This window comes from Helianthus annuus, chromosome 14 (genome assembly GCF_002127325.2).
Source record: "Helianthus annuus cultivar XRQ/B chromosome 14, HanXRQr2.0-SUNRISE, whole genome shotgun sequence".
Taxonomy (NCBI): domain Eukaryota; kingdom Viridiplantae; phylum Streptophyta; class Magnoliopsida; order Asterales; family Asteraceae; genus Helianthus; species Helianthus annuus.
In genome coordinates, this window is record NC_035446.2 from 81,819,769 (window position 1) to 81,837,065 (window position 17,297).

The window sequence follows — 17,297 nt, forward strand, 5'->3', positions numbered from 1 at the left end:
TATATATATATATATATATATATATATATATATATATATATATATATATATATATATATATATATATATATATATATATATATATATACACACTTACCGTTCAAAACAACGTGAAATTAAGGAAAGGCGATCGTGCCATCTCATTAACGATTGCGAATGGTACCATCAATGCTTTGGGAACTAAACTGCAAGCTTAACCAATCAGTCTAGGTTCACTGGTTGATATAACTTGGCAAGTATCAATCAATAAAGTATATGTTTAACAAAAAAAAATGAGTTAAATGCCATTTTAGTCCCTGTGGTTTGGGCCATTTTTGCCAGTTTAGTCCAAAGGTTTCATTTTTAACCTGTGGGTCCAAAAAGGTTTCACAGTTGCCATTTTAGTCTACTGGGTTAACTTCATCCATTTTTTCTGTTAACGAGAAGGCCAATTCGGTCATTTTATATGGCTGAATTGCCCTTTTAGTTAACAGAATTACATACAAAATGACTAAATTGGCCTTCTCGTTAACAGAAAAAATGGATGAAGTTAACCAATTAGACTAAAATGGCAACTGTGAAACCTTTTTGGACCCACAGATTAAAAATGAAACATTTGGACTAAACTGACAAAATGACCCAAACCACAGGAACTAAAATGGCATTTAACTCAAAAAAATCTAAAAATAAATCAATAAATATATAATTGAGAATATAAAACCATACTACCTTTCCCTACGGTTTCCCTGCAATTTCCCTACAACACTCCAAAACATATTTCATATATAATCATTCCAGCAACATCTCAAACTCCCCCTCACACCCCTTCTGCAACTGCACATCCATCACATTCCTCTTGCTTGCTACTACAGATCCTGTTTGCTGCAGCTCCTTTTCGTATCCGGTTCAACCATTTACAAGGTTCGTTGGTTCAACCCATTTTAACTAGAAATAACCGGTCTGTTAGACACCACAAGGATATTAGTTTCGGTTTGGTAAAAACAAAAATTTCACATATATTGGGGTTGCCCCATCATAAGTATATGTTACCTTTACCTTCTCATTCATTTGTAACCCACTGATTTTGAACTCTTTTTTTTAACTTGATAAACAGAAACATGACAACAACAATCGCCAAGTTTGCTCACTTACAAATTCCACTTGAAGACGTAGTAAAGGCCACCAATAACTTTCATGATGATAACATCATCGGACACGGTGGATTTGGACCAGCATACAAAGGACAACTCCAACGATCGGGGAAGTCGATAAAGATTGCTGCGAGGAGGTTAGATCGTAAGCATGGGGAAGGAGACATTGAGTTCTGGACGGAAATTTCAGCGCTTTCTGATCTCAAGCATAAAAATCTAGTCTCTCTCATTGGATTTTGCAATGAGAAAGGTGAGAAGATCATCATAACTACTTATGAGGTCAACGGAAGTCTCCAGGAGCATCTAAACAACCCAAACCTCACATGGACGCAAAGATTGAAGATAAGTATTGGTGTGGCTCGTGCATTGAGCTACCTCTGTTACGATGAGGGACGCAGTTATGGTGTTATACATCGTAACGTAAACAGCTCCACAATTTTATTAGATGAGAACTGGGAAGTCAAGTTATCTGGTTTTGAAATTTCCATCAAACAAGCGGTAAATCGAATGGATCAGGTCATCCTATCTGAACCTATTGGCACAATAGGGTATATGGACCCAGAAATTGAAAAGACTAAAGGTGTGACTCATAAGTCTGACATCTACTCATTTGGTGTGATTTTATTTGAAATATTGTGCGGGAGGAGAGCATATAGTAAGAATGAGGCTAATAGATTTCTAGCTCCACTGGCCAAGTATCATTGCGAAAATGAAACTTTGCCGGATATAATCTATCTCGATCTAAAGAATCAAATGTCCCCGCAATCACTCCATATATTCTCAAACTTAGCATATTCTTGCTTAAAGGAGCAACGAGCAGACCGTCCAGATACGAACAATATTGTCAATGAGCTTGAGAAAGCATTGGAATTTCAGCTATCACGTGAAAATCTTGTAAGACCACCTTATTTTTTGTTTTCTTGTGATTTTTTCTATACATCATCTAAAATTTATCATCTAAAATTTGCATTTGATTATAAATCATTAAATTTGTATACGTTCTATAATATTTCAAGTGTTACAATAGACAGTTCTTCAACTTCCCTTATACTCTTAAATGTTTATTATTAAATTTAGTCTAAATTACCAAAACATTAACATGCATAATTCTTCTTCCTCACCGACAATTAACTCATTTAGTTAGAGTATAACAACTTATTTCACTTAACAAACACTAACTCAATACATATTATTAACATCACTTTATAGTTCTAGTAAATCTATTAATATGCCTAAAGGCAACTAACAATTAATTTGACTAAAGCGCTGTTTAGCAACTTCTAGATGGTTATGCGTTGAACCAATAATAGGTTTGAATCATTAAGTGCTGAACCATTAAGAGGTCTGAACCATTAAGAGCCAGTATAATAGTATAATGCTTAACCGTTCAGAATCAAATGTCTGACCAATTCAGATTTGAAGTCTTAACCATTCAGACTCAGTATAATCCTTAACCATTCAGAGGCAAATGTCTGAACCATTCAGACATCTGCTCGTGAAACAAACAGTCTTAATCATTAAGTGCTGAACCAGTAAGAGGTCTGAACCATTAAGAGCCCCATTAAAAGCTAAAAAACAGCCTCTAAGCTAACACAAAGGATTTAGATTGGTTTAATATTAGTGATGACTAAGCTAAGACAAAGGATTTAGATTGGTTTACTATTAGGGATATTGGATTTAAATAACCCTAACTTTCACCAATTGGTCAATAACACTCTTAATTTTCGATTATACCACACCACTCCTAACTTTGAACTTATTTTCCTACAACACTGCCAAACTAACCCAGTTTGCTGGCATCAGCTGCAACGTCATCAAACTAGTGCTTGATCAACTGCCACGTCAATAAAAGCCACGCCAGCTACCACGTCATCGAAAACGCAAAATCAGATGGCACATCGCTACCACGTCATCAAAAAATGCCACGACGTCACATCGCATGTCACCACACAAGTGCCACATCAGCAAAAAATTAATTGGGTTAGTGTTCATTTAGTTTGGGAGTGATAGAGGAAAATAAGTTACAAGTTGGGAGTGGCGTGGTACAAATCAAAAGTTAGGAGTGCTATCGGCCAATTGGTGAAAGTTAGGGTTATCATTTAATCCAGCTAACTATCTTTAATTTTATTTGGCTTAACTAATTAAAATTTTATGTGCTTGGGCCTAAATTCACTTAGGGATATTGGATTTTAATAATCCCAATTATTCGTCATTGGCCGTCAACAGTCTCAATTTCAAAAATAACCACTCACAGTAACTATTGACATATTGGCCACCAATGGACTCTGACTAACAGCACCCTAACACTGTTAGTCTCCGGTCTCCGAAAAACCGTTTTTGGCTAGAAAATGGTTTCTAAAGGTCCAATCTAAGGTTACAAAGAGGTCTGAGATGAAAATGCTGAGTTTTTCCGGCCAAAAGGGAGTTTTCCGGTGACTTCAATAACCGGGACTTTTACTAGAAAAAGGTTCATAAGGGTCTATAATAAAGTTACAAAGAGGTTTGGGACAAAAAAGGTTGAGTTTTTCGGCCAAAAAAGAGTTTCCCGGCCAAAAACGTTTTTCCGACCAGAACGTTTTTCCGGCGACCGGAGACTAAAAACGTTAGGGTTCTGTTAGTCAGCGTTCATTGGAGGCCAATGTACTAATAGCTGGGACTGCGAGCGGTTATTTCTTAAGTTGGGACTATTTGCGGCCAACGATAAATAGTTGAGATTATTAAAATCTAATATCCTATTCACTTACCGGCTATGTGTTAACCATTAATAGTTTGTGGGCTTGGGAAATGCGTGGGCTAGCCCTTGGTAAGCCGAACCTTGATGTCAAAATAGAAAATAAATGCACATGAAAATAGGGGAAGAAGAAGCATGGGTCTTCGTATTTTATTTTCAGTTGTTGGCTTCTTTTACGCAATTTCTTCTCATTCTTCTCAGTGTAACTCTCTTTTTAATCTATAGGTAAAGAACTTGAAACACTTGACGATTCCTCTTAGTCACATTAAATTGGCAACCAATGATTTCTCAGAGACATACAAAATTTGTCATTTGGAAGGCTCTACTATGTACAGGGCCAAACTTGATCATTATGATAAAGGAAATCATTCATCCAAGAGATACAACACTGTTCTTATTAAACGCTACCCTTTTGGAAATGAATATTACACAGAAATGGATTTTCTTACCGAAATTGAAATCCTTACAAGTGGAGTTAAGCATCCCAACATCGTCACTCTACTTGGATTTTGTATTGAAGCTTTTGAGATGATACTTGTCGTTGACAATATTTCTAATGGATTCCTTGGTGATTATTTGGATAACATCAATAATAAACGTATTTTGACTTGGGAAAAACGTTTGAAAATCTGCATTGATGTTGCACACGCATTGAATTACATTCATTCTGGGTTGGACGACCAAAAGATGCTAATTCATCGTGATATATGTAGCTACAACATTGGGTTGGACGAGAACTTGGGGGCAAAGATTGTTCACTTTTGGAGGTCTGTATTCATGCCTCCAAATCACGAAGACCAAGCTCTCCATCTCGAATTGGTTGGAAGACAAAACTACGTAGATCCAGAATATATGAATACTTATAAGGTAAAAAGAGAGTCAGATGTTTATGGTTTTGGAATAGTCTTGTTTGAAATTCTATTTGGGAGGTTAGCCAATGACCCAATTTACAAGAAGGAGGGTGAAAAAGGGCTAGTCTTTGTGGCAAGACAAAACTTCTACACTGAAACCCTAGAGGAAATGATAGACCCTATAATAAAGGAAGAAACAGGTGAAAATAGTTTTGTTTTAAATAGAGGACCCAACAAGGATTCTTTACACACGTTTATTGCAATTGCACACCAATGTGTGATAAAAACTCAAGACAAACGCCCAACAATGAAAGTTGTAGTCAAAGAACTCGAGAAAGCATTATTCTTTCAAGTAAGTCATTGTTCTAACTTCATATTATCAATGCCTAGAAGTAATTTGTGTGATAATTTATTGTAGGAATAATGGATTTTAATAATCCTAACTATTTGGCCGGCAACGGTCCCAACTTAAAAAATAACCAGTAGTGGTCCAACCTTTCCGTATTTTGTAAACCAATGGACCTTTACTAAACCAAAAAGGATAAGGGGACAAAAAGAAATTAAGGTTTTTTAGTAAAAGTCCATTAGTTTACAACATGTGAAAAGGTGAGACCATCACTGGTTATTTTTGAAGTTGGGACCGTTACCGGCCAACGGCTAATAGTTTGGATTATTAAAATCCATTATTTCTTTATTGTAATATAAAAAAACACGTAGAATGTTTCATGTCATTAGATTTAAATTAATATAACACAAACGGTTGGGTTTAAATAGTTATAAAGTCATCTCGACTTTCTAACGTCTAGCGTTCAACCTACTATGAGGGTGTTTGGGGTTGAGTTTTGAAAATAGATTATACGTTTTAAATAATCAGAATCAGATAATTAATTGTAACAAAACGTGATGTTGAAAGATAGTGTTTGGATTTGATTATGTTGCTTGATATCATAATAATCAGATAATCAACTATATGAGTGTTTGGCAAATATATATTTAAAAAAATAAAAAAGTAAAAATTCTTTTCTAAATGCAAATAATCAACTTTTGGAAAACCGTGTTTTGTTGCAGTAGGGGGGGGGGGAGCTGCTTTTGGAAAACTGCGTTTTGTAACTTTCTAAACGCAAATAATCAATTTTTAAAATTTTTTACCTAAACACTCGAAACTGATTATTTACGATTTCAAAACTCAATAATCTAAAAATCTCCTTCAAAACTAAACCCTAAACACACTCTAAGTAAATTTTTAGACATTGTGTCTCAATATTGCCATTCAGACTATCAATTTTAAGACTTTGCTGAATCGCTTACATGGAAGTTGTAGTGGTATCAGATTTTACTTTTTTTTTTAATCGAAAATAGGTTTAATACATTTTATTAATTAGATCTCTAACTAATAGACATAGCTGAATAATATATTAAAATCAACACCAAAATATACCCGAACAAGATCATGGTTACAGCACATTCAAACACAACATATATAATTAATCTACCAATGAGATTGATATAGCTATGTGGTTAAAGATTAACCAATTAAGACATCGAGGTTCAACAAACGAGTTCTAGAACACGAGCACACACGGAAGGGTCTAGCGACGGTGGCCGGTTGGCATCGGAACAAGGCGGCAGCAACGATCTTTGTTTGACCGGTCGACAAACACAAGGGGTAAGGGGGCGCTACTTGTGGGTGGTCGCCGGGATGGTTTAGGGTGTTAGGATGATTAGTTTTAACCTTCTAATACCCTATTAGTGCTTATCTGTCACACCCCAACCGATGACAGAAACATCCGGGTGAGGCACTGAGCGAAACATATTGTCTAAGAGAAATCCATAACAACTAAATTACCGGATAATAACCATAACTTATCAAGTAAAACAATTATTACAGACATAGATATCTCTAGGCAAATCATTGTTCCGACAACTCAAAATATAAATTGTTTGTTTGTTTCTAGACTCTCTCCTACTTGATTCCACATGGCAAGCATCCTAGCATCTCAAACACCTGTCACATACGTTAAAACAGAGGTCAATACACATAGTGTAAAGGTGAGCATACTATTTAATAGTATAATAAATAGCGAAAACGTTTTACGCATAACCAACATGTAACATGTAGCAAAGTGAAGCTAGTAGGTTATCGACAATGAAATATGCACAGACGTAACTGCGAGTTGTAGAGTGCGCAACGCATATCACCACTGTGACACGTGAAGAAATACCCTTACCAACCCCGTCCACAACAGGTGCTGAGTCCAAACTATAGTACTATCGTTGTTAAGGTGTCAGGCAACAATCACTGTGTAAACATAACATACAAGCATTCATCGAATAATACGTATAACATGCGAGAGCGGTTAGCGTATAAAATGTGTTTGCGTTGTGTGATCGATGTGATTTAGTATAAGTAACGTATGTAACACCCAAAAGTGCATAAAGCAAAAAGGGTTCGAGTAAACTCACAGATTATGTTTAGTAAATAAACACTCTCTTGGATTGAAGGGAGCGTTGGAAAGTTAGCCTGATTACAGAACGATCGCATAAGCGATCAACGGCGCGTTAAACGGTGATGAGTGACTAAGTGACGAATGGTCACCCGATCGGATGACAATCCGGACGGATGGTCATTCGATCGGATCGCCACTCGTTTGGGATGGATGTGTTTGTGTATGATGGCTTTGAAGTTTTTCGTTGTAGCATTTTAAAATCAGAGAAGTATCTCAACCTTTCAGGTTGTTCGATCGAACGGTCGTTCGATCGGATGGCGATCCGTCCAGCGAGACATCTCTCAGAGAACAAGTTCACAGCAGGATGGTCATTCAATCGGATGGTCTTCCGATCGGATGACAATCCGTTAGAAACTGATGATCTTTGAAAATTATAAAAATGTTTAAGTGTTGAAGACCTTGTGTCATCCAATCGGATTGTCGTTCGATCGGATGGCAATTCGATCGGACGGCAGTCCGTTTGGTGACTTAGTCATTTTGAAATTTGTCGAATTTGAAAGTTTGCGGTTTGGTCGAGACGTTATGACGACATGTTAAACAATGGAACCCCATCAAGTCCGAGTCATCCGACCGAAGTGGGAATCACCCCAACTTGATCAGCTAACTGTTTGTGACGGTTGTTCATGTTCAACCCGTGAGTCGGGTATCTCATTGATAGGAAATCAGATCTCAGACCGACATATCACTAGAGAAAGAGTGGAAGGCCTAAATGAGCTCCGATTCTATCGGTGTTAAGTGCAAGAGTGTAAAAGAGTTGAAAGAAAGTTATGAAAACATCTTTCAATCCTTATTAATCTTGAAAACGTGTAGATTTAGATGAAATTAGTGTTTAATCATGTGGAAATCTCTTAGATCTGGGTTGTTCTTGGTGGAATGAGGCCAAATCTCGAAGTTCATAAGAACCCCATGGTGACATCACCCTAGAACACCTCAAATCACCCGATTTCATGGTGGAAAGTTAAGATTTAAAGGTGAAAATGATGAAGAAGTGTGTGTAGATGATAGATGTACAAGATTTGAGGGAGAAACTTACAAGAATCGCGAGAAATTGAAGGAGAAAGCCCTGAGAAGCGGAAGAGTCGCACCAAAGCTGTCACATCACTATTTGTGATGTGACAGGTGCTATTTATAGGTTTCCAAAAAGGGAAAGGCAGTGCAGTGTTGGATCGAATGACCATCCAATACGGATGACCATCCGATCGAATGGTCATTCGATCGAAGGTTGCCACGAGTTGGTTTTCAATGTTTCGGTTCGGGCGTTGAGCGTTGCGATGCGTTTAAGCGAGTGTCGATTAAGCGATGCGATAGATTTAGATAATAGTCACACAAATAATATAACTAACATACAACAACATAATTAACCTTGCGCTTGGTGTCTTTGATTAGATTGCGTTGCGATAGAGTTGCTATTGCGTTTCGATTAATCACCTCAAACATAAAGTAAACATGCACAAGTAACACATAAATAGCACGCACACGTAAAACAATATGCAGAACCTACTATTCAAGTTGCGAATGTGATTGCGATGCGATTAGCGATTAACATCGATTAAACTGCGATTATTATAGATACTCCGCATAATACAACTAAAGTAAACAAATTAAAGGATTCGATTACAAGTCAATGGTGTACAATCAATTGTTAAGCAAAGAGTGACAGATCGCAATGAGCAATCTTTTCTTCCTTTGACTTTGACTTTGACTTCCAAAACACGGGGTGTTACAGCCTCCCCTAGTTTAGGGAATTTCATCCCGAAATTAAGGCGCAGGCGTAACAAACAACTGTGGATACTTTGCCTTCATGCCACTTTCGAGTTCCCAGGTGAACTCCGTGCCGCGTTTTCCATCTCAGCAGACCTTCATAATGGGAATGCGTGAGCGCCTGAGCTTCTTGGTTTCTCGATCCATGATCTCGATAGGCTTTTCCACGAAGTGTAATGTTTCGTCCACTTGTAGATCCTCAAGTGGCACTTGTAAATTCTGCTCGGCCAGGCACTTTCTGAGGTTCGATACATGGAAGGTCGGGTGGATGTTGCTAAGCTCCTCCGGTAGTTCGAGTCTGTAGGCCACTTTTCTAATCCTTTCCAGAATTTTAAAGGGTCCAACATATCGAGGCGCGAGCTTTCCTTTCTTACCAAATCTGATCACACCCTTCCAAGGTGAAACCTTTAGGAGTACGTGATCGCCAACGTCAAATTCAAGGGGCTTACGGCGTCTATCGACGTAACTTTTCTGGCGACTTCGAGCTTTCAGCAGATTGTCTCGAATTTGGAGGATTTTGTCAGTCGTTTCTTGCAGTAGCTCAGGACCGGTTATTTGCGCATCTCCGATGTATAGTGCCTCAAACGGTGCCATTTGAATGCTAGAGTGATACCTGTAATTGTACGAGAATTCGACCAAAGGTAAGTGCGCGTCACAATTACCACTGAAATCTATAACACACGAGCGAAGCATGTCTTCAAGGGTACGAATTGTTCTTTCAGTCTGACCGTCGGTTTGGGGATGGAAAGCGATACTTAGATGAAGAGTAGTGCCGAGAGCAGATTGAAACGTTTCCCAAAGACGCGAGGTAAACCGACCATCGCGGTTAGAGATGATATCACGAGGCATCCCGTGTCGATAGATGATCTTGTCGGTGTAGATCCGGGCTAATTTTTCTACCTTAAAGTCTTCTCGTATCGGCAGAAAATGAGCAGATTTGGTCAAACGGTCAACGATAACCCAGATGCTATTGTGACCTGAAGTTGTACGCGGAAGTTTCGTTATGAAGTCCATAGCTATAAAGGTAGTGTCGCCAAATCTTTAATGCAAAAACAACTACACCAAGCTCGAGATCGTGGGTTGTATTGTTCTTCTCATGGATCTTGAGCAGACGAGATGCATAAGCGATAACCTTGTCCCGTTGCATAAGAACACAACCAAGACTAAGGTTCGAGGCATCGCAATAGACAATGAAGTCATCGTTTCCGTCAGGTAAAGCGAGCACAGGAGCATTGCAAAGCATATGCTTCAGAGTTTGAAAGGCAGTCTCTTGTTCAGTTCCCCAAACAAAAGGCTTGTCTTTATGCGTCAAAGAAGTAAGCGGGACGACGATTTTAGAAGTCAGCGATGAATCGGCGATAATAGCCCGCCAATCCGAGGAACGAACGAATATCGGATGGTGATTTTGGAGTAACCCAACTCTTAACAGCTTCGATCTTCGCAGGGTCGACGTATATACCTTGACTATTGACGATGTGACCGAGGAATTGAACCTCCTCTAGCCAAAATTCACACTTGGAGAACTTAGCATAGAGTCGATTCCCTTGGAGTAATTCGAGAACCAAACGTAGATGTTGCGCGTGTTCGGCTTTCGATTTCGAATAGATAAGGATGTCGTCGATGAATACGATGACGAAGCGGTCAAGAAATGGTTTGCGCACACGGTTCATCAAATCCATGAAAACCGCAGGGGCATTGGTTAAACCAAAGGGCATTACGACGAATTCATAATGGCCGTATCGGGTTCGGAAAGTGGTTTTTGGTATATCTTCCTCCTGAATTCGTAACTGGTGACAGCCTGAGCGTAAATCAATCTTCGAGAAACACGTAGCACCTTGTAATTTGATCAAACAAATCATCGATTCGGGGTAAGGGATAGCGATTCTTGATAGTCAGCTTATTCAACTCCCTATAGTCGATGCACATCCAGAACGACCCATCCTTCTTTTGACGAGAAGGACTGGTGTGCCCCAAGGAGAGGTGCTAGGGCTAATGAAGCCTTTGTCAAGTAATTCCTGGAGTTGACTCGAGAGTTCGCGCATTTCAGACGGAGCGAGGCGATAAGGAGATTCGGCAATAGGATTTGCTCCAGGAATGAGATCAATACGAAAGTCGATATCACGACTCGGAGGTAAACCAGGTAAATCATCAAGAAAGACGTTAGGAAAATCACGAACCACAGGCACCATATCCATTGCCTTAACTTCCTTTTTCTCCGCTACTACAATGTGCGCCAAGAAAGCTTGTTATTCCTTGCGGAGATACTTGCTAGCCTGGACACACGACATAAGTTGGAGTTTCTTTGATGCGACTTCACCGTAAACACACAATCGATCACCACTAGAAATGAATCATTTTATCAAAGCAAATGACTTCAGCACAATTTTCGCGAAGAAAATCCATGCCTACTATGATATCGAAACTACCAAGCTGCATCGGGATAAGATCGACAGGGAAGACGTGATTGTTGAGTTCAAGAGTACAATCACGTAGAACAGAATTGACAACGACGGTTCTTCCAGTGGAAACTTCAACATCGAACGTCAAGGGGAGATGGGCGCGCTTACGATTAAGGAGCTTTTCGAATTCAAACGATACAAAACAGTTATCGGCTCCAGTATCAAATAAACACGAGGCATATATACCATTCACAAGGAACGTACCATTAACCATGTTGTTGTCTGCTTGAGGCTGGCGGGCGTTGATGTTGAAAGCATGTCCACGGGCTGCTGGCTGCTGCTGGCTGCTGAGGCTGCTGCTGTTGATGTTGTTGCGGCTGCTGCTGTGGCTCTTGCTTCACCACTCTGTTGGGGCACATGTTTGCAAAGTGGTTGGGATCACCAAATGCAAAGCAGGCTCTTGCTTGTGCTGCGGGGGTAGGAGCTACGTGTTGGCCTTGGGGTGCAGGAAGGAGAGCCTGTGGTGCAGGAGCTTGACCTTGAGCTGGAGCTTGGCGAGGATCGGTACGGCAGTTAGCAGTAAAATGGCCATACAAGTTGCAATGAACACAGAATCAGCATGCAATCCCCACAGGATGATGATAAGTACAAGTAGGGCAGAGCGGGTGAGGACAAGTATATGCACGCTTGGCCGGCGGTGCATTGGTCACCGGTGCCGCTACTTGGCGGTTTTGAGGTTGCGGCTGAGTAGAGACAGCTTGAAGTGGAGCGGCAGTAACAATACAATTCTTGCTACTGTTTTTGTTCTTTCTCTTGCGATGGGAGGACTTTGAAGCTTGCGGTGCGGAGGTTTCAGCAGTGGGAGCAGCGGTAACTTGGTGAACATTCTTGGAGGCTTTATCAAAGTAACCAGCCCTAACTTGTTTTTCGTTAATCTCGGCAGCGAGCAGGAAGGTTTCCTCAATAGTTGTCGTCTTCGCGGCTTGCATGAAATCAGCCACACAATCCGGTAAGGCACGGATGTATTTCTTGATGGTGATTTCAGGGGTAGTAACTTGGCGTGGACAGATTATACTCAGCTACTTGAAGCGGGCAGTTAAACCAACGTTGTCGCCACCCTCTTGTTTAATGTGCCAGAACTCGTCCTCCAACTTTTGAAGCTCGTGGGGAGGGTAGAACTCCTTCATCATGATATCCTTCAACTCATCCCACGTAAGCCCGTAAGCTGCATCATTCCCTCGCTTGTTTCTTTCGGCAGTCCACCAGTCCAGAGCCCTGGAATGGAAAACGTCGGTGGCGTTAACAGTGCGAAGGTTTTCAGGACAGCCGCTTTGGCGCAGGGTGACCTCGATTGAATCGAACCATTGAAACATGGCAGTAGGCCCGTCTTCTCCGGTGAATTCCTTGGGTCCGCAGGCAGGCTTTACACTGCTTGAAGCTAAAAGTAGTGCGGGGAGAATCAGTCCTGGAATCGTCAGAGGACTTGCTAGCGTTTTCATTTAACTCACTGACAATTTGCGGAATGACCTTCGCCATCTGTTTTGCGACCAGAAAGGCGATACGCTTGTCCTCAAAGTTTCTTCGGGCGGAGCGAGTAGTGTGAGATCCGAATGACGACATTGTCTGCAACAGATATCGTCACAGGACTCAAACACAATTCGATTAATCTAGTATAGTCTAGCGAATCTCCAGAAGCTACTTTATATAAAGCACAGGAACACGTCTAATCACACAATCACATAGACACATAGGCACAGAAACACATAAGCACGTAAGCACATAGGCACGTAACCCACAGTAACCACACTATATTTTACACGTATTCACCTACTTATATTGCACGTATTCACTTATCCTTCACAGCTACGTAACACGATCGAGAGTTGCGAGTGCGGGTAGCGAGATTGCGAATAACGTAGCATGCGATTTGTTAACGTCGTGTGGTAAGTTGTGTGCAAGAAGCGTTAGATCGAAACCATCAGTATCTCAAAACGCTAACAAATAAGCATATAAAACCACATAAAACATACAAAAGTTCTCATGAAAAGCGATAAATCACAGAGTCAGCGATTGCGGGCTCAGAATCAGCGATTGCAAGCTTGAAATCGAAAATAGATTGTCTTCGGCTGATAGACGTCGACTACCCAAAGTGATTCGACTATTCTCAAGGTCTTCGAGTACACGTCTTGGCCTAATGGACTGTGCTCTATCACTGGCATACGGTGAATGGCACGCATCTGACTTTGGTGAGAGTTTTGTAAAACCAAAATTGAGAGCGGAACGAGTCATCAAGGTTTGGGTTTCACCCCTAACTTAGTGACTACATTCCTGTTTGTGTGATAGAATCACGAGATTGAAAGAGAAAATTGCGTCGAAGTACGAATTTCACTCCTGATTCAACGCAAATTCTCTTGTACATAGTAAAATGCATGTCGAACAAGCAATCCAATCGAGAGTTTGCGGATTTCACACCTAATCTCGATCTAATCACTCGTTCATTTTTAAAAAAAGTGCGGTGCGACTGCCTTAGGAAAGGCAGAGTGTTAGTATGATTGTGAATCGATCAAATAGCAGAAAAAGGCTCGCGCGGAACCCCTATCGGGTTCGCACAAGGCGGTCTGTTGGTACTTAGACTATTGACTAGGTCGTTTCTAAGACATCGACCCGGACTAGGTCGAGTCTTGCCTAATTCCTATAATCATGGTTCTGATACCAATCTGTCACACCCCAACCGATGGCGGAAACATCGGGGTGAGGCACTGAGCGAAACAGATTGTCCAAGAGAAATCCATAACAACTAAATTACCGGATAATTAACATTATGTCCCATACCATAGCTTATCAAGTAAAACAATTATTACAGACATTAAAATATAAATTGTTTGTTTGTTTCTAGACTCTCTCCTACTTCATTCCACATAGCAAGCATCCTAGCATCGCCAACACCTGTCACATATGTTAAAATAGAGGTCAATACACATAGTGTAAAGGTGAGCATACAAGTTTAATAGTATAATAGATAGTGAAACGTTTTACGCATAACCAGCATGTAACATGTAGAAAAGTGAAGCTAGTAGGTTATCGACAATGAAATATGCACAGACGTGACTACGAATTGTAGAGTGCGCAACACATATCACCATTGTGACACGTGAAGAAATACCCTTAGCAACCCCCGTCCACGACAGGTGCTGAGTCCAAACTATAGTAATATCGTTGCTAAGGTGCCAGGCAACAATCACTGTGTAAACATAACATACAAGCATTCATCGAATAACACGCATAACATGCGAGAGCGGTTAGCGTATAAAATGTGTTTGCATTGTGTGATCGATGTGATTCAGTATAAGTAACGTATGTAACACTGATGTGCATTAGGTGCGATATAACTTAGGTGTATATTTTAAGCCCTTTTTACACTTTTTAGCCAAGTTTTAAATTTATAAACACGATATTCACTAACACTAAACACACATATGGGCAAGTGCACCCATCGTGGACGTAGTATAGTGTTAGTAAGATACCGAGGTCGTCCAAGGACACAAGAGCTTTTAGTACCGGTTTATCCTCAACGTCTAATCAAATCAAAATGTTAGAAAAAAAGATTTTTAAACTAGAAAAATAAAACTAACTGAAATGCTGAAAAAGAAAATAAAAGTAAAAACAGATAGACAAGATGAATCACTTGGATCCGACTCATGTGTAGTGTAACCTTTGATTATTTTTGCACTTTTGCACTTGTTTAAGAGATTATCTTAGTTATTGTAGTAGACCTTTCTTTTGAAGGTGACGTTTCCCTCAACCCAGTAGTTTGAGTCAGCAAGGATACAATCCTAAAGGGTCGGATTATTGAAAGATAATTAATTAAGTTATTAATGCATAATATGGTAGGCCCCTCTTTTGAAGGCGACGTTACCCTCGGCTAAGTAGTCTGAGTCAGCAGGGATACAGTCCGAAGTAGCCGGGTTAAAGTTTTAATAGTTGTTTAACTTATGAGGGGATCAAAGAGTTTGGACCCCCGCCATCCAATACCGTTGGGTATTGAAGGAGATCCTACTAAATTTGATCCAGGTCCTTTGTAGGATCTATACACTGAACAATGGCAAGACTCTTACCAAACCGTTCCCTTAACCCCCGACCAGGTAGCCAACATACCTCCATATAGACCGTGGAGATATGAATGGTGAAAATCTTTTATTTTATATAGATAGTAAAATAATGCCAAGACACCACGGACAAACGATAAGGAAGAATCACCTTCAACATAAGAAACTAGTAATTAAAGTCATTAGTACAAAACCAATTAAAAAGTGCAAAAGATTAAAAATAAAAAGTATTACACTAAACACTTGTCTTCACCAAGTGATGTAAGAGACTTAGGCAAACATGGCCTTTGATTGTCAAGAACTCTTACGATCAATCTTGGATCCCGAGACGACTCACACACTCTATGATGGATAATGGATGAAGGTGGTGGTTAATGGTGTTGTGATGGTGGTGGGTGGTGGGTGAAGTGTGAGAGAGGTGGTGTGCCAAGGGATAAGTTGCAAGAGCTCCAAGCACTCCTATTTATTGGCTGAACAGAAGCCTGGGCACGGCCCCGTGTCCGTCCGACTCTCTCTCTTCATTAATTGCAATTCACAAGTTCATTAAATGCGTCTGCAACAGTTGACCACGCCCCCGTGTCCGCTGAGCACGGCCCCGTGGTGGGCAGTAGAAGCTTTTATTACTTTGTCTTTTCTGCTTTCACTTGGGCACGCCCCTGTGCTCACTGAGCACGGGGCGTGTTCAGTCTTCTGTCTTCTTGTTTTGCTTTGGGAAGATGCTGTCGGGAGGTCGGGCATGCCACGTTTGTTCCTTTTCTTGTATTTATGTTAGATTTAGCTGTATTTTTGCTTCTTTTGTTCATTTGAGCTCATTTAATCCTGAAAATACAAAAGGAAGAGAAAAGCACAATTTTTCCAACATTAGTACTAAAAAGGGTTAGTTTTATGCCACAATTGATGTAATTTATATGTTGCATTTTGTGCACATCAAATACCCCCATACTTGAATCTTTGCTTGTACTCAAGCAAAACTCTTTATAATGTGGCTTTTTCACTCCCAAATGGAATGTGTAGAAGACAAGGTTTTTGGACTTGTCATAGAGTGTCGGGATTTCAAGATTCTTTATTTAAGTTTTATTTTTATTTATTTACAATCCTATTCGTCATGTTTTATTAAAAACGTTTCATAAGATAAATTACTTATTAGGGCAAAACATGCCTATTTAAAATTCCATTTATATACAAGTTCACATACCTCACGGGGGATCACTCAACACTCGGCCGAAGGTGTATTTTTAGTGAATCACTTGGGAGCGGCATGGAACTTACTCCTACCATAGGCTTGCCAAGCAATTAATCCTCATCCTTTTTAACTATATACCTTTGTAAATATCAAGAGGACTTTTTGGGTGAAGGGTTAGGCTTGGGCTAAAGGTGGGTGGTTGGGTTAGTGGTTAGTAAAAGGCGAAAAGCGTAAAAAGCATCGGTTTTTAAAGACTTTTTATTTTTCACAATTTTATTTTTATTTTGATGAACCATTTCTTTCAAACAAGATTAATTTTTATGAACTTGTTTGTTTATTTGGTTTAATCAACTATATATATTTTTTTTTGAAAAGTCATATGAAAAACCGAGCTTTGTTACTAAAAGAAAGGGTTAAAAAAATCTAGGTGGGTAAAAAGGGTGATTGTTTTGGGTTAAGAAATGAAAAGGTTTAGGCTCAAAGGGGTTAACTAGGGGGATTTTGGTAGGTGGTAAAAAAAATGAAAAATAATGGTGTGGAAAGAAAAAAGGGTTAGTCCTAATGCCTCCGTCATTTACTTACTCGGGTTTAAGTTGGTAAGGACCGGGAATGCATTGTCGTGGCAAGTT

At 39.9% G+C, this 17,297-nt stretch overlaps 1 protein-coding gene across 1 annotated transcript; it reads left to right on the forward strand.

The window, feature by feature from the left end:
* The first annotated feature begins 822 nt into the window (after positions 1-822).
* LOC110906862 (cold-responsive protein kinase 1) lies at positions 823-5,136 on the forward strand. The gene is made up of 4 exons (XM_022151930.2): positions 823-900; positions 1,094-2,024; positions 4,087-5,064; positions 5,131-5,136. The coding sequence occupies exons 2-4, from the start codon at positions 1,098-1,100 to the stop codon at positions 5,134-5,136; spliced, it is 1,911 nt and encodes a 636-aa protein (XP_022007622.2). The 5' UTR covers positions 823-900; positions 1,094-1,097.
* The last annotated feature ends 12,161 nt before the right edge of the window (positions 5,137-17,297 follow it).